We start from the raw sequence: 19,367 nt of genomic DNA, 5'->3' as shown, positions 1-19,367 counted from the left end.
ATGTGTATATTTTCAAAATTCTTAACACAAAGCACAAAGCAATTACCCAGGAAAAAAATCTGGCCTTTGGTCACCATAGATACAATATGCACATTCTGGTGCTTGCCAAGGGACTGCTAAACCCTAAGTAAACATATAACTCCTTAGCTGTGATTTCTTTTTTTCTTGTGAGTTATGGTAGAGGAAAAGAGAAATCCAGTTCCAAATACATTATCTTAGGAAAATATAAGAGCTAAATATACACTGGCTCATATACTAACATGATAGTCAACTAAACACCCTCACACCAGCCACTCCCATTTAACCAAAGCACAATATTAAAAGGATCAATTCAAATAGTTCCCTTGTATGTATTTCAATTAACTGCCTTATTTAACACCCTGGAGGAATGAAGTACTTCATAAAAGAAACATATCTGCTTAGAAAAATCCCTCCTATACCTCATTTTAAGGCTGTTCTTTAGCATCCAGCACCGAGGCCACATGTTCTTTTTTGTCCCCTCCCCTCAACAACCCTTTACAAATACAAAAGCTATTCTTAGCTCCCAGGCCTAAAAAAATAAGCCAAGAGCCGATGCATTTTTCTAGCTGAAGTGTCCTTTGGAGGCGACTAGGACAAGGCTCCCTTAATTTAACAGGTGGAAACCTGAAACCATCTGTTTCAGTGAGAAGGGGTAACTGAGCGCGCCCGGTCACACAGGACATCTGCCGATAAAATGACTTGTCAAAAAAGTCAGTCCCTGCCCATGGGAACTTCTTAGAAAGAAGAGACCACTGAAGTCCAAGGGAAAATTAGAAAACAGTGATAATTGCTAAGTGGGATACATAGCCAAATAGTGCCGCAGAAGCTCCAAGAAGGAGACCAGTGGTATGGAAATCTCCATTCGATGTCCACAATGTGCCAGACACCATCCTGGCTAGGCAATATTTATCAATCCCACAAGACTTCAGGTAGGCCTTGAGAATCAGAAAAGCAGGTATTAGAGAAAGGTATTATATTTAAGCAGTCTCATAGGCAAAGGCCAAGAGGTAGAAATCAGCATATTGTGCCACCCGCCTCATCCCAGGAGAGTACAGTAGAAAGTGGAGTAACTTGATCCTGGGCTCCTGTCTCAGCTCCTCATTTATGGCATCTGACTACTTTAGCTTGTTATTTCTACTCTTAACAAATTACCACAAACTTAGTAGCTTAGAACATAATTTTTTAAATCCTCAACCAAGGATATATTTATTGATTCTAGAGAGAGGAAGAAGGAGAGAGAGACACATCAATTGGATGCCTCCTGCATGCACCCCCACCAGGGGACTGAACCTTCAACCTTTTGGTGTATGGGATGCTTCAATCTACCAAGCCACCTAACCAAGGAAGAATAACAAATTTACATTACAATTCTGAAGGTCAAAAGCCCACAGTCGGCCTCACTGAAATAAAACCAAGGTGTCAGCTGGGCATATTCCTTAACAGTGCTCTAAGGAAGAATCCATCTTCTCGCCTTTTCTAGCTTCTAGAGTCTACCTGCATGTCCCAGCTTGTGGCTTCCATCTATCCTCAAAGCCAATGACGGCCAATCCTTTCCACACTGCATCACTTTGACATTATGCTAGGCTTCTTGATTCCACTTTTAAGCATCCTTCTGATTGCACTGAGGCCCCTCAGACAATCCAGGATAAGTTCCTTCCTCAAGATCAGCTGACTAGCAACCCAATTACATTTGCAACCTGAAATCCTCCTTGCCATGTAACACAGTCACAGGTTCTGATGATTAGAATGTGGACATCTTTGAGGAGCAATTATTCTGCCTACCACAGTCACTTTAGGTCAATAAGCAACCTCCTCAGGGCCTTAGTTTCCTCACCTGAGATACTGAGATAACAGCTCCTACTGCAAAGTGTGGCAATGAAGACTGAATCATCCACGTGAAGTGCTTGACTCAAGAAAGGGCTCAGTCCAGTATCAGTTTACCACGTTCAACTTTACATAAAAAGTGATCAAACAGAGATCACAACTGGGTTTGTCTGCACTGAGTTGTTTCACTATAAGCTTGTGATTTTATTATAGAAAGTGATCCCTGAGAGTTTTTCAAGATTTTTAATGTTTTTGGTTCTTTAGGAGTCTTATCACAGCTCCAAAACACAAACAAGCAGAAAACCTAGAAGAAACCGGAACACACACACACACACACACACACACACAAATTTTTAAGAGCTAGAAACTATCATAAAACAATTAGAAAATAAATATGGTATAATTTCTTAGCTACATGGATACAAGAAATCAAAATATCTACAAAGACCACTAAATTTGGTTCTGAGCTTCCTACACACTTTTTGCTTTCCCCATCCCCTTCTACCTTCCACTCTAGTTCTTTACACACGTACCTGAAGGTTGCCCCTTCATTCTCCTACATAACCCTCCACACCTCCTAGTCCCATCTCCTCAGTGTAATCTTCCCTCATCTGATTACGGCACCTGGCCTCCATGATCCAACAAAGCCTGTCACCGACCTGTCACCACAACGACACTGTGGGCAAGCCTACCTGTTGGCCACAGTAGCTGGTGGCACTATCGATGTTGGAAAACAAGTTTTATTAATCTTTATAGCTGTGGCACATAGTGGATACTCAAATGTTTGTTGAATTAATAAGTCATACTTCTGAACCTAACTTAAAGTACAAGGAGGTCTATTTTTGGCCTTAGTTCTAATCTAGCAACATTTACAAGGCTTAAGAGGTAAGTCATAATAGAAATGAAAGCATCTCCTATGAAATTTGACATCCTTTCTAAAATAATAGCAACATTAAAAAGTCAGTTTTAGGTGTGGGAATAAAAATATGAAATTCCTAATATGTCTACTCTAATGTGCATTAATCAGTAACCAGAGGGCATTAGAACATAGGCAGATAGAAAAATAGTTCCCTCTATGAGTGCATGTAGTGACAACAAATGAGATTCTCAGAAAGCCAAGTGGTCCTAGAGCCTCCTTCATTCAAGGGCAACTGTTAAACCCAATGCTCAGTTCAAACTCCCAAGAGTTAGACCCAAGAACCCAAGAAAATAAACTAAGCTCAGCATCAATGATGCTGAAGATGTCAGTGCCTTGTTTTTTCAAGATTTTAAGAATGTCACCTACAGGGTAAGAAAATCCTACCCTTCAGTCCTCTTGATGTTGTATAAAATTTCATAATCTTACAGAAAAGTGCTCCAATAAAGCTTTACTTATGAATAAGGATATGGAGGAGGGTGCTTTTTTATACACTAAATTTTGCCAGTGAAATACAGCACCATCAGATGCCACCTGGTGGAGCAGAGGGACCCTACATGGGGCTTATGTTTTTCTCTCTCGTAAATTCTTCTTTAAACATTTCAGTACAACAGTAGTTTGCAAAGAGTATTTGCTCCTTAGAAAACAGATGCCACAGGCCCACCTGGCATCTAAGCTTAGGAATTCCTAAAGGTGGTAGAAGAGAGGGAAATGACATGTTTAATTAATAAGTTTAGTATGTTTTCAAGGTGACACTTAAGTACCATGTCAATTTCAATTCACTTCATTAGAACTTTAGTGTCAGGAGACACTGAGAAGCCAGTGGAAAGAAAGAGTAAGAAGAATGGACCAAACAGGGGCTTCCTCCAGTCCTGCTGTAAGTGATATCTACACACTGGTCTATGGAACCCGAAAGGCCAAGCATGAAGAGAGTGGTAGGGTGGGAAGGGGTCCAAAATGACTGAACATCCCACTGCTAAAACCATTCTCATTTAAGCAATTTCAAGGCGAAGTGCCCTTTATTAGGCATTCATTCACCCTTTTAGCTACAACATTGGTCAAGCAGAGTGTTAACAACTGTAAGAGTAAGACGGCAAAATCTTGGCCTCAAGGCACTCAATAATTATTATTTGAAAAAAACATCTATTCTGATGGGAGACAGATGCAGTCAGTTGTACAGTAAGGACACCATGAAGTACAAAGAAACAGATAGGTACACAGTGCTACAGGAAAAGTGGGGATGAACACCTGTGTCCACTGGTTAGTCAAGTTATATAATATCTGATGTAGATGTTTTTTAAAAAATCCTCACCTAAGGATATTTTTTAAAAAGATTTTAATTTATTTTTAGAAAAAGGAGAGGAAGAGAGACATCAATGTGCAAGAGAAACAGCAACTGGTCGCTTCTCACACACCCCCAACTGGGGGCTTGGCCTGCAACCCATGCATGTGCCCCACCGGGAACTGAACTACCGACCTTCTGCTCTGTGGGATAACACCCATCCCACTGAGCCACACAATACTTATATTGTGTGGGACGGTGTAGATGCTTTTAAGAAAACAGGCACAATACTTATTTTAAGTGCTTTAAGACTGACTATAGGCTTTAAGACTATTATTTTATACATACCCGATGTAATTCACATAGGATGTGGCCTGGTAAAAGCTAGCATTTACCATATCTCCACCTTCTCTAATTCTACAGATAGACAACGTCAAACACAGAAGTCAAATATTTTGTTCAAGTTTACAGATCTCTTCAAGGGCAAAGGGTGAGGACGAGACACTGCCAGGTCCCAAATCACTGCTTTCCCCCTAAACAGTACTGCATCTCTTTTGTAGGTTGAATGAAAAAAGAGTGCCAAGTTTATTGCAAATTTTCTTTTTTCAAAAAGTCACTAAAATACAACAGAATATAACAACATTTACCAGAACTCATTTTTACAGCAAATAATGAAATAAGATAAAAAATTCAAGTAAGCAACATAAAAATATTGCCCCCTCTACCAATTCTCTTTAGGCAGAAAGATGGAAGGGAGGGAGGGAGGGAAGGAGGAAGGAAGGGAGGAGGCGTGGCCTGTCTGCCAAGATCAAACAGTGAAAAAAGTTAAACTAGGAATAGGCTTTATAGTCTGGGAAGAATGAAGTCTGAAAGTCTGGTTTTACTCAGGATCTTGAAACAAACACAGACTGACGGCCCACAATTAATCATTCAACACTTTGAAATGCTTAAAGATTAATGAGGGATGTGTAAAACCTATTATAAAATTTTTTTTAAAAGTTTGAATAAATAATCATGCTGTGATCCTAGAAAAGAAAGCTGAATGTCATGAACATGTCAATTACTTCTAAGTCAATTATGTATTAAATACAATTCCAACCAAAATCCAAACAAGTGCATGGACAGATATAAAGAACATTACATAAAACACAAGAACTAGAGGAAGAAGAGTCCAGACTTTACTTAAAATCAAGAAATGATATTGTATCTACTCATACAAAAAGAGGTATCTAGACCAAGAGAAAACAAAGAAATACACCCAATTACATTAAGAAAATATTTTATAATAAAGCAGGCATCATTAAAACGAAGGGGAGAGAAAGCATTATTCTGTAAATGGTGCTGATTAGCCAACAAGAAGGGGGGAAAATATCAACTGTTGGTCTATATTTTAAGCCAAAGTAAATGCAAGTGGTATAAAATGCTAATGATTTTTAAATTTTAAAAGAAGCTAACTAATTAGTGGTCAGATTTTTAGGGAAAAAAATGTTTGATCAAGAAAAAGAATCACAGATTTAACTACCTGGAAATACAGAACTGCTATAAAACAAAATAATGGCAAAAGTAAACTAGCTTGGAAAATAATAAACAGAAATATAACAAATGGTTACTGCCCACACCACCTAAAAGGCGGGCCTGCATAAACTGACAAATCAACTCCAAGACTGAGATCAACAGGTTAAGGTCATGGATAACTGGGGTAAAAAGAAATAGTTAAAACAACAAAAAGAGAAAGCAGTTAAGTGCTGAGATGATAAATAAAGTTTTCCTAATTTCCTTTATTATAATGTGCAAACATACCAAACATTAGATAAGTAGTTTTAAAAGAATGGCAATAGCAAAGTACCACGGAACCAGATCTTACAACTAAATTCGTTGCATTCTTCAAGGCAGGAATGCACTCCCCTCTAGCACACCCCCAGCACCCACACATAATGTTTCATATGTGGTACCTGCTAAAAATAGTCATAAACTGATGGCTAGCTAGCCTCAAGAAACAAATGTCACAGAGTGTCCTAGCTATTTCTAAGACAATTCAAAAATATAATGGAGGCAATGGAAAGACGTGTATTTTGTAAATGCTTGTGGCTTGTTGAACCAGAATATCTGCTTTCTACCACAACAGCCTTAAATACTTCTTCAGTTAAGCTCTCTATAATCCAACGTTAAGTGTGTCAAATGTTTCTCAGGCCTTAATTTGTGTACACAATCTGAACACAACACTGACCCAGAATTTACACTTCAAATTGTACCAAGAAGTGGGCATATGTTTCTTACTGAACATCTGCTATTAATAATAAGTAAAATACCATTTAACTTCAGGGCAGGGGTAAGAAAGGAGGGAAAAAAGCCCAGATGCCCAAGGCATATTTTAGGTAGTCCTTCACAGTGCACATATTATGAAAAATCATTCCATATTTGTCTTTTACTTCTAAAAAATGGTTCTTAAGCTTAAATGGGAGCTTATCCACAAAAATGAGGTGAAAATGGTTAATTAGAATGAATCTCAGTTCTTGCTAAATTCATATGCAACAGGATTTTACAAGACCCACCTAGAATCACAAGATAGGGAAAAAACATAGTAAAGTTTTAAACCAGACTAGATTTATTACAAGAAGACATCTCCTATAATCATTGGTCAAATTAGTGATTTGACCAAAGAGGTTCATTTTGTACCTTTAAATAGTTTTTACCCATTTATCACCTTCCTCTGATTAAAAACAGAAAAGGAAAGCCCTAGCTGGGTAGCTCAGTTGGTCAGAGAATTGTCTCCATACACCAAGGTTGTGCTTTTGATCTCTGGTCAGGGAACATACAAGAAGCAACGAATCAATGCATAAATAAGTGGAACAACAAATTAAATGTTTCTTTCTCTCTCTAAAAAAAAAAAGTAAAGAAAAAGCGTAGGAGGAAGGCTACTATCTTGTACTTGAAAATGTTTTTCAAAAGAAAAGCAGTATTTTGGAAACTGCTGAATGAAAAAGTAATTTAAGGTGTATCATTAGCACATAACAGAAACTAACCAGATAACAACATCTTTCCATGATACTGAAATATCCTCTTCAACTAAGAACTTCAATGGTACCAACATTTTAGTGAATGTCTCTAGGTTTCTCTTCAGTTGAGATCTTCTTCAAAGGGTTTTAGTTTCTAAGATCTTTTAATATCTCCTCCTTAAGCTTATTTAAGTTGGTAGTATTTTGTTTTCAAAATTCAAATTGTCTTCTTAGTCATCTGAAGCCGTATAGCTCGAAGTCTTTCAAGTGGACAGAAGACATACTATATTACAGCTTGATTTCCTCTCCCAATGTCCCCTGATCAAAAAACATAAACACAGCAGATTCTCTATGCATAAAACCTTAAAACCATTTATGTTAAAATGGCCAGTCATATGGCTGTTTGATGCATTGACAGTAAAATATTCTAACACCAAAAAATAATAATGATAAAGCAATCCAATACCCAGTAATAGAAGGACAATTACATATTTGTGGTCAATCTAGTGGGGGAAAGATGATATGGCCATCAATCCAATTACTCACTTGGCAAATAGTGATTGAGCCCCTGCTATATGCCAAACACTGGAGAAAGAATGCTAAACTGAAGACACACGGTCCTACCTTCAAAATCTCACAGACTGGGGAATAAGACAGACATTAAGTAAATCATCTCATAACTACATACATAAATACAAACTATGTTAAATGCTATGAAAGGGTACCAAATTGAGATCGGAGATTGCAGAAGTGATATTTGAGGGGATCCTGAGGGATGAATAGGGGTTTGACAGGCGGGAAGCTGAGCCTAGGGGATAGGGAGGCAGAAGGCACATAACAGGCAGAAGGACTTGCACGTGCAAAGGCCCAAGTATAAGGAACAAAGGGCCAGACTGGATACCAGTTAAGTGTCCCTGGGTCTAGTCCAGGGAAGGGGAGGGGGCTTGGAACAAAAAAGATGACAAGACGGCAGATGAAAGTGTATCCCACAGAGAACAGACAGGATGTTATAACTGATATAAAGAAAGAACATGGAACAACATGAAAAAATGGGCAGGACACAATGTTTAATTTAAAAAGTAGGACCTCAAATAATATACAATTTAGCTAAAGTAAAAAAAAATACAGAGCTAAGAGCAGTGAAACTGGAAGTAGGCTTACAGTGTAATGTAACAAGATGTCTATACTTATAAAAATACTTAAGAAAATGTATTTGTAAATTATGGTACATCCAAACTGACAATATTACCATTAAAAACTTGGACCAAATCTTGTAACTATGAATACAAAAAATAGATTATGATATAATAAAATTTAAAGTGAAAATACTAACTGCAGGCTGTATGATCAATCTGTGTTTTAAAAAGCTAAACATTTAAGAGACTAAATTTGAAGGAGCGCAGTGTTTTGTTTACCAATAGAACATAAAACAATATAGTTATTTAATACAAATACAGAAAAAAGGAATCAAGAAAATGAAAAAAATCATAAAGATAACATATTCAAAAGAAGATATCAATCAATACACATACATTTTTGTTAAAGTTCTAATGTCTTAATATGAACGATTTTTACCTTTCTTTAATGAATGTAATGCTGAGGTGAAAAAGGTCAAATAACCAGGAGGCTGGGGTGAGCCACTGAACTCAAAGTACCCAAGTACTCCAGGCTGCAGGAACAAGAGCAGAATTAGGTGACTGAGGTATCACTAACGAATCGCTGTGGAATGGGATATTTTAAAATAAGAATGACAAGTCATTATGATCTGACAACTGCAATTTTGCTTCATTTTTTTAAAAGCCTAGACACACACACAAAATGGAGTTTAGGGTGGACCTTCCCTCCATTTAGACAACAAGGTTAAAGGATACAATTGCAGCAGCTTTTACAGGTATTAATTCAGAGCTGAAACTTCCTCCCCTCTCCTTAAGTAGGTCTTTCCACTCACTGTTGACAGTTCTAAGTCTCTGGTTCAAAACCTCACCATCAAGTCAATTGCTATTTAGCAACTCTAGGCAAGCTGTCAATTTCCTTGCAATCTTTCTTAGATCTATTGCTTCCTCTCACTCCAAACACATCTTCACACTTACTGGAAATCAGGTTAAATCTGATTGACTTAACTTGTGTTCCAGATCTTCTTTTGAGGGGCTCTTTCCTCACCCCACACCCAGAACCTAGCACTCTACAATGGTAACCCTTCTCTCTTGTGAGGTTTGTCTGCAAAGGGCCCATCTCTTACCCTCTTGCTCCTCTACCCCCACAAACATTTATTTCCACCTGTTCATTCCATTTCTCTAAACTTAGGACAAAATGACCCTCAATTCTGCCAAACAAATAAATTATCCCCTTCCAGATACATTCTGCTGTCCTGTTCAGAATAATTTTTTCCATCTCCGAAGGCCCTGTGGTAGTCACTCAGTCTGGGTTTTGTTCTGTAACACTTGTATCTGTCTTAAAAGGCAAAGTGCAATCCCTAAGGAAAGAATCTTAGGCTTGGAGTCAGAAGACTTAAGCTCAAATCTAAGAGCCAAATGATCTTAGGTGAATATTTTAAAGAGAAGCCTCAGTTTTCTTATCTGGCAAATGGGACAATTCATCATGGGGGTTATTGAGAAGAATGAGCTTAATGAACTAAAAAGCACTAGGCAAATATAAAGAATCCTCTCTAGTGCTAAAACATGTAATGTCATGCTCTTAATAAATAAATACCAGTAGTTGTGGAGCTGATTTGAACACTGGGGGAAAATCAAACCCAAAAGGTAAGGTAGATATTTAATCTACTGGTAAAGTTTAAAATCCGTAAGTTGTATTAAAAAGAAAAAGAAAATATCTAATCTGATGGCATCACTGCTCCAATTTTTCAACTAGGGGCTACATAGCTTGAACAAAGGAGCCTCTAGCTTCAGAAGAACTGATACTAAACTTTTCAAGTAGTCTGACCAAAGAAATTCCATAAACAATACAAAGCAAGTAATCTCATAAGCAACATTATTTTTACTTTTCATTGCCAAAGAAACAGAGACCATAAGATTCAACAACTATGAGATGATTTAAAGCTGTATACCAGCCTTGAACAAAAGTTAAATAAATAAATTAAAAAATAAAAAAATAAAACACAACCACATAATAATATTAAAAAAAAAAAGCTGTATACCAGCTATCTTAAAACACAAACCCATGCACACAAAAAGGCAAAATATATTCTGTTATCGTTCAAATATTCACAATCTATCTTAAATTTGAAAATCGGCCTGTTTGATCATGTAACTTAAAATTAATATTTCAAAATAATAAAAAGAGAAAATAAAGTACAGTGACAGTTATCTGTTTATTTCTACTATGAATTATCATTTAAAAGTTACTAACCTGGCTCTAGTTATACTTTAGGTAAAAGAAATTTTGCAACCATTTCCCCAAAGTTTCAGTGCCTCCCCAAAAGAAGTTGTATTTGAGAAGTGATTATATATTTCAAAGTTCCCTCCACTTTTAAGAAAGTTCTTTCTTAAATCTGGAAAAAGGGAATTGGGGGAATAAAACATGCATATTCACATATGCAGACCTTTCTAAGTCTAGGCCGCTTGTTTGCTCAGCTGCAAATAAACCAGTGGCTGGTTCAAAGGACAACTCTAACCCTGCTTAATATATTTTTGAGGCTCTCTTTAGATGAAGGGGAGGAGCACATAAGCCAGCTTGATACTGGGTTACAGCTGGAATGCAAGCCCTGCTGGCATGTAAGTTGTCCTTCCTCACTCTGCCACCTACAATGTGTAAAGATCACCTGAGCCCAGGTTCCAACTGGAGTGTTTCTATTAGTCCACTCCCAGATGCTTAAATAGCTACCAGGTGAACAGTCACGGGAACTCAACTGTGGACATGAATTTTGAGAAGACACTACTCAAACCCTTGTTCATCTGTTTTGCTTTGTTATCTACCTCCACATTAGAACTCCAAGAAACAGAGGCTTTCTCATTCAGCATCACATTTCCAGCATTGAGCAGGCACAAAATAAACATTAGTTAGTGAATGAATGGGGATAAAAAAGATAAGACAATACTCCTTTATCAAGTTTATAATTTAGCAAAGAACACAAGACAATGAATACCAAATTATAATTTTACCCACTTTGTGTTTTTAATTCCATTCCACAATGTACCATATGTTCAGTGCCTGCTATAATGAGGAGGTTAAAAATAGGCCATTTATAAGAGGCCAGCAAATACTCATCAGCATTAAATACTTGCTTTTTAAGTGAATACTATTTGCAATGTAGCATAAATTTCAAATGCTGTACATACCCTCTACTGGCCATGAGAACAATTACCTCAGTGTGTTTTTACTCAGTAGCAATTGAAATATTTCTGCACTAATGTTAACTTACACCTAGCAAACTTAAAACCAGTTCACAGTGCTATAAAACTATAAATTGACAGAAACAGTACCTACTTGCTCAGCATTCAGAATAATCTTTTATTAACAAACAGTAGAACAGTAGGTACCAGACATTCTACTAGGTTTTTCTCCAAAATGCTCAGGTTTTCTGTCACCTGGCAATTTACCCATCACCATGATTCCCCCTCCAAATATTTTGGAGGGGGAGATTCCCAAGCCTTTTCCCACCCCACTTAAATGCAAAATAATTTGGTTTACCATAACTAATAAGAATGAATAAGTAAGTCCTGGCTGGTGTATCTCAGTGGATTAAGCGCGGGCCTGCAAACCAAAGGATCACAGTTCGATTCCCAGTCAGGGCACATGCCTGGACTGCAGGCCCGTTCCCAGCAGAGGATGAACGAGAGGCAACCATACATTGATATTTCTCTCCCTCTCTCCTTCCCTTCCCCTCTAAAGATAAATAAATAAAATCTTAAAAAAAAAGAGGGCCTTGTTAAATAAAGCAAAAAATTGAAGAATGAATGAATAGATGTATGCTAAATCACTACTCTTAAATGGATAAATTACAGAAATTCATGAAAAGATTTAGAAAACATTTTGGCTGCATATATAGGATTAAAGTCCTAAATAATACTATTGAAATTCAGTGGGTAAATTATAAGGTACAAATCAGATGATTCTGATTAAAAAAAAAAAAGAAAGCATTGGTCATGAAGAAACTACTGATACCTAAACCAAAAGATGCCTTAAAAATATACCAAAATTACAAGAGCCATAAAACTAGTGTCTTTAAAGTGACATTACCATTACTCAATCCTATCTCCTTTCCAATCAACTTAATGTCCACCAAAATAAAAATGACACTCGGATATGTTTGCCTTTGTTGTCCACAAGTAATAAGGGACATTTTTCTGTCTGTACCTTAAACAGGCAAGAACCTCAAGGAACATTGATCCTACAATTGAAGTAAATGAAGAAAGTAAAATTTCTTAATGTGGTTTATAATGAGATGACTTAAAGCTCTTGATCTCCCCCTCTGTAGTATGCCCTGGCAAGTTCACTTCAGTTTTTAGCTCTATTCCTTATGTATAAGGTAGCTATGACTTTAGTGCATCTCTGGGAAGAAAATTCTAGACCCTACCTACCCTACCTCCATATTATGATTATCATACATAGAATACTCCCAGTTCTGCAGAATAAATGCTAATCACCCAATTAATAACAGCAAATGGTAAAAACTCTTCCTCCTTTAACAGTAAGTCAGCAGCCACAGCCCTATTCTTTATCACTATTTATTATTAGAACCATTGCTAAAAATGAAGGAAAAACGAGTCAAATTAAGAAGCCAACACCTTCAAAATTTTTCTATAATGAAAGAGAAGGGTATAAAAATGACATAAAATAGTTAAACAGTCAAAGTTGTAACCTCTAGCTACCTACTGAAGTGTCACTCAGAGAGCTTACTTAAACATTTTTTTGTGTACAAGGAAGAACTTGGGGAGCCAGACCCGGGCTGCAGTCCAGTGTCCACTTAGGGTAAGACATCTCCGCTCTCTGTACCCTACCTTCTTAACCTGTTCAAAGGGTTTACATTTTCCATCTATCTCATAAGGCTTTTAGGAAGATGAGAAGCAAAAGCACTGAAAAAGGAAGGCACTTACAGAAGCACAGTTTACTCATTATCTGTTTGCTTGTAATGACTAAAGTACTTTGGGATTTAGAGAGTCAAGTATTTATACTATTCACCCTTTAATGTCTTTCTGCAATGTTCAGTAAATTAAAAACAAATTATTTTCCTTAATAACTGCATCTGAGCTCAGAGTCATATTTTGTAAACATAAAACTACGGTGACTGATGAACAATCTGATTTAGGCAGGTCTGAAATATCTAAGTCAAAATATTTTCCACTGGTTACAAATTTCTACTCTTCTAGGTAATTCATTATCAAATAATCTGTAGGACTTACCCAAATTCAAACCAAGATACGATTAGAGGGCTCCTTTACATAATAGCAATATAAGCATATATGAATAGAGTTCAGTATACATTTATTATTATAAAGTTCATGACAATATAGAAAGTTGTTAATTTCAGATCAACACTTCCCAAATAAATACTAACTGTATAATTTTATGATGTTCACAAATATATGGATTAGAGAGAAATCAACTTAAAATTAATCATTTTTAAAAAGATGTTATTTATTTATTTTTAGACAGAAGGGAAGGGAGGGAGAAAGAGAGGGAAAGAAACATCACTGTGTGGTTGCCTCTCATGCACCCCCTACTGGAGACCTGGCCCACAACCCAGGCTTGTGCCCTAACTGGGAATCGAACCGCTGACCCTTTGGCTCACAGGCCAGCACTCAACCCACTAAGCCACACCAGCCAGGGCTCAATGTTTTTTAAATGAGGGGGAAATTATCAAATGTACTACTACAAGACATGACAAACACATCCAGACACCTAAGCAAAAAAAACAATGCCATTCTAACAAACCTCAGAAGTGCCACAAAAATATTAAATAACTATTTCAAACTAATCCTGGTATACCTAAATTTAACATATTTTATAATGAAATCCATATTTATAAAAATATAAATTAGGAGATAAGACTCTTGGTCAATAAAAGTATCTTTCTCAGTAAGTTTTCTTTAAATCAGCAAGTTCTTTTTTTTTTCTTTCTTCTTTTTTTTCTTTTTTTAATCAGCAAGTTCTTTAACATACCCAGGATGCATGCTTTTCTGGAGGTGGGGGTGGTGGTTACAGACAAACAATTTAAATGGTTGAATACCAGGGATAGCTCTATTGATAACAATATAACTCACTCATCTCCCACAGATAACACTCCAGAATTCTCTAGTCAAGGCACTCCTTAATTTTCATCTTCTCTCTGTACTCTTACAAGCAGATAAAGCTGCAACAATTAGACTGTGGCACTGTGTGTTACATGAAAAGAAGATGTGCGTGTATTAACACCCAAGAGGCATCATGTCAAGGCCTTATTTTGGGAAACAATAATTTAGAACAGTGGTTCTCAAATGAGGCGATTTTGCACCCCTTCCCCCAAGGGACATTTGATAATGCCAGGATATTTTTGGTCGTCACAACTAAGGGTGGGGGAGTGTTGCTAATAGTACCTTGCAGGCAAAGGCCAAGGATGCTGCTAAACATCTGGCAAAGCACAGGACAGCCTCCCACCACAAAAAGAAAGTTATCTGATGCCAAATGTTAACAAAGCTGAGGTTGAGAAATCTTAATTCAGAAGAATGTCGAAAGGTATATGGTGCTCGAGAATGGGACCTCCTTTAACTTTCCTATTTACTGAACTGTCAAATTATGACAGTGTTTCATTTTTAGACCTGGAATATTGTCTTTATGTTCTCTCACACAGTGTGTGTAATACAACTGGTATCACCACTTTCTAGGCCATATTTGGCATGTTCCATGAGATAAATGGTCACAAGTGTCATCCTGGGCTTGAGTCTCGAGTTCTGTGACAATTAATCAATATTGTTTCTTGTCAACCAGATGATTCCATCTTAGTGAGAAGTAGCCCAGCGAAAGACAAAACCCATGATAAAAGCTGTCTACAGTTCTGAGGAGGAAGTTCCTTTAAAGGCCGACAGAAGCTATACAGGAGTCCCATCTCAGCAGCACTCTCTTGGTTCTGTTTAAAGGCATTCTAATCGCTGCTGTACTTCATTTTAATTAAGTGAGCTGGGCTGCCAAAAAAACCTGGAGTAATGTTACTAGCATATCAGTGAGTCTGATGTGAACTCATTGTTAAACTAGGAACATAATCTCTAAAAGCACTGCTGAAAAGCAGGTTCAGAGAATGGAGACACTACATAAAGGTAAGAACTCATCCTTGCGGCTCAGTCATAAACATGCATCTGTCCCTCCTGCACATACAACTGGAGAAAATACTTCAAACATCTTAGAGGCAAGAAATTTTTAAAAAATTAGAAGAATCTATAATACAGATGTTCAAAGACACTGTCATGAAAATACTTTTTGAACCAAAAACTGATGAACCTTCTGTCTATCTCTTTCCAACCTCTTCAAACTTCACCAAGGGCAAAACAGTCAGGAGGTATTATCTGAGCCAACTTCCTTATTTTAGACATGGAAAATCTGTGTAAAACTCACAAATCAAAGACTTGCTAAATCTCAGGCCTCTAGATCCTAGCTGAGTCCTCCTTATCTGAGCAGACATGACCTCTGCTCAGAACTGGCTCAGATCTCTCTGGATATAAATTTCTGGCAGAGCTGGAAATAATCATAAAGCTGCCCTCAGTGCTCTTACTAGAGTCAATGATCTCAATTTCTTTCTTAATTTTTTTTTATCAGAGGACAATTTTTCATTGCTTTTAGAGAAGGGGGAAGGGAAAGAAATACCATACATGTGTGGATAGGGGATCAAACCCACAACTTAGGTATGTGCCCTGACTGGGAATCAAACCCACAACCTTTCAGTTACGGGATGGCACTCCAACCCACTGAGCCATACCATCCAAGGCAATGATCTTGACTTCTTCTACACTTTTTTGGGGGGAAGGGTAAACACATGCTGTTATTATATCTGTTGATGTACCACAGCTACTCTGCCAATTTTCTCTTTACTTTTCAGAAGAGATTTAAAACTTAAAGAAAAAACAAAGGGTAACAATCAAAACTGGGCACAGTATTTTAAAAAAGTCTCAACAGTACACAACTGAAGAAAGACTGCTTAGCCCTTACAAGTCATACTTATCCTCTTAATTACAAAACAAATAAAGGGTGTTTTTTTTAATATAAGTATGGAATGCCGGCAGGTATTATGCACATTTTAAGTTCTCTCAATAGAGATAAATATACAAGATTTTTTTTCATTTATTAGAACTTCATCCTAGGCATTTTCATCGTATCTTATTTAGTGTGTGTTACAGATAAGGAAATGGAGGCTTAAAGCGGGTAACTAGTCCCAGGACACACAGCTAGTGAGTGACAGAGCTCAGCTCTACCCTGAATCCTGATTCTCCACCATTTTGCTGTACCACCTCTAGTGACTCTGCCTGCCACTTACTGCAAATCTCCATGAAAACCCACTTATCAGACAATTACTGTACCTAAGAGTTCAAAGAAGTCTCAAGAACACCCTGTTTCAGGGCCCTGATGCCTGGCAGGTGAGTAACCTACCCCAAGTCACAGACCTGGAGACTAGGTGCAGGTCCCCTGCCTACCTGTATAGCTTCTGCCCACCAGCCTAACTAGGTAAAACGGGAGACAAGCACGTGAGGGGCACAGAAATCCATCGTCTATCCACATTAAGAGTAAAAGAAGCATTTACTGTGATACACACATCTGAGAACTACATGCAGAAGAACAAGGTATCAATACTGCTGCTTGGGAAATACGCTGATAGTTAAACAAATAGTATTCCTAACATGAATGGAAAAGCTGTAAATGATGTTGTAGTGAAAAAATCCAAATCCAATCTACATAAAATCTACATAGCACAAAAATTCAACCCATCACTATTACTAAATTCTAAATTAGTGAGGTTTGGATTCATATGGTTTTTATCTCTATCAGGTACTTATGGTCTTGATTTTGTTGTATCTAAGTATCATTTTTACTTGTTGCTAGTTACCTGGCGGTCTAGTGGGTTCAGCACTTCCACTTGTACCCAAGTATGATTTTATACTTGCTCCAATAAAATTCTTGTGGAACTCTTTTTTACATTTTATTGAGATTATTTTAAGCTTTATACTGCCCTGTCAATAATAAGCCATTCTGCATACACATTGAGCATCCTATAAAAATAATTTATCAGGGGTTGAAGCTACCAATGAGAAAACAGGAGAGAAGTCATGTTACAAAACTTACTGATAAGACCTTAAAATAGTTATGCACTTTAAATATAAAAGAATGTATTTCCAGTTGTGTTTTGATTTTAAAGGCTAAACTGAAAAAGCAGATATCTCATCAGTCAGCTGTCATAAAGCATCAAATAAAATTTTTAGAAATTTGCAGCTGCTTATAAGTTAATTCTTACATCCTCTAAGTTAATTGTGAGACAAACTATAAGTTGTTGAAAACTTCCAAATAAAAAATAAACAAGGTTTTTTACAAGCATTCTACTTCCTCCAAACTCACTTGACCAAACCATCCCTATAATGAAATATCTCAAAAAGCACTTAATTGGGCTTATCTATAATGGAATCTTTTAACTGCTACAAATCAGGAGGTATAAACAACTTTTCTAATACAAATAATCCAGTAAAACCCGGTGAAGCCTTGGGAATGGGAGGAGATATGAAAGACAGGTACCTCGTAGTTTGAGAGAAAATCTAGTAATTCTGATTGAGATGGGATGTACAGAAGTGGTTTCATCACCCGGCGGACAAACTTCTCAATGTAAACAGCACTCATGGGGCCTTTGTATTCGATTGGTCCAAAACTAGTACCAAAAAAATAAAAAATAAAAATAATACACCATGCATTAAACCTGTAATGTACAACTGAAATCACCAACAACACAAAATGAAAATGTCCTGATTTAGGATCCTGACTGGTTCCTAGGTAAGCAGCATTCTTTGTCTCAGGAGGTGACTGGAGAGCCAATTAAGAAGAATTTATGTGAAGAGAGGTACAAGCAGCCATTACAAACAATCTGTGAAAAATGAATTAATTCCCTTGTTTCCCTAAAAAACAAAATAGAAAGGCAACCTTGGAAACTGAACGAGTGGCAAAGGACTCCAGGATCTGAACTACACAACTCAATGTAGAGGGGCAGACTTCCATTTGAGCAGTTGGCCCGTGGCCTACTAAAAAGCAGTTATTAAACTTTCCCATAGGATCACTAAATGAACCTTAAAACTATTTAAAGCTTTATTGCAACAACACAAAATTATGTGACGATAAAAGACATGGACTTGTTAAATGATTTTCCTTATTTTTCATTCCAGTTGTGCTGGGAGATGCACAGGAATTTAATTTAGTATTGCTAACCAATCCAGTAACATTCAGTTATCCTGCTAATAAGCTAATCCGAATCCTCACATGGCTTTCTTCGATTTTGTACAATACCAACAGACACTGCTCAAGTATAACTGAATGGTATATATGTGAAAGGTGTAGGGAATATGGTAAAATTCTGCAACTCCATAACCATTCTCTCTAAACAGAAACTGACATTAAGCTTACTGTTAATAGCAAGAATACACAGAGCACAGTAAAGAATTATATAAATGCTATGGTCATAATACTATAATATATGGTTACAGAAATTAACACACATATAATATGATAAGATAAACAATTCTTCAGTGTGCAATGAAGAATATGATGGAAAGGAATATTAGCATGAAAAAAATAAAAATAACATTCCACACGTATAATTGGAAGACAGAATTGACAATTCTATCAAGACTTACTACAACAAATTTGTTAACTAATTTAACAATTTGTTTAAAAATCACCACCATCAACCACCAACAATTTTTAAAGGAAGAAATAGAAAAAAATCATCTGGTAACTTCTTTTATTCAGCAAAAGGGAGCCAACCAATCTGGAAATCTCATCTACCCAAGCAAAGAGGCTCTGCTGAGTTTTCCTGGCATGATGCTACAAGGGTCCCTGTGACTTGTAATGAGAAGAACCCAGAGTGGAGGATGGGGAGCATGTTTTAGCAACACACTATAGCCATCACCATAGGGCAAACTGACCTAGGGCTGCTGCGCTTTATACAGAGTTCTGAGAAACTACTCTCTGCTTCAGAACCTTTTACAAATTATGTTTGTAACTGGTATTAATACAAGACAAAAAAAGTGAAATCTGCTTCACAAAACGGGAAAGCCTATTAATCTCTTTAAGCAGCTACAACTAGGCAAATTATTACACACACACCAGAAACAACACACACAATAGCAGCAGTATGCCCAGTGATGAG

General features: G+C 37.0%; 1 protein-coding gene across 3 annotated transcripts in view; it reads right to left on the bottom strand.

Moving 5' to 3' along the window:
- TXNDC11 (thioredoxin domain containing 11) overlaps positions 1-19,367 on the bottom strand; it is a 61,873-nt gene that overhangs the window by 32,158 nt on the left and 10,348 nt on the right. For 2 of the 3 annotated variants that reach the window (XM_037069005.1, XM_037069006.1), the window contains 2 exons: positions 17,747-17,876; positions 8,615-8,708 (listed from right to left, as the gene is read on the bottom strand). In XM_037069005.1, the coding sequence (XP_036924900.1) occupies positions 8,615-8,708; positions 17,747-17,876 (224 nt within the window). The remainder of the gene's footprint in view (positions 1-8,614; positions 8,709-17,746; positions 17,877-19,367) is intronic. The other variant, XM_037069007.1, reaches the window with a different exon arrangement.

This window comes from Sturnira hondurensis, unplaced genomic scaffold (genome assembly GCF_014824575.4).
Source record: "Sturnira hondurensis isolate 20B ecotype Veracruz unplaced genomic scaffold, ASM1482457v3 Scaffold0018337, whole genome shotgun sequence".
Lineage (NCBI taxonomy): Eukaryota > Metazoa > Chordata > Mammalia > Chiroptera > Phyllostomidae > Sturnira > Sturnira hondurensis.
Note: the sequence above shows the minus strand (reverse complement) of the source record. Positions and strands in the feature narration are given on the sequence as shown.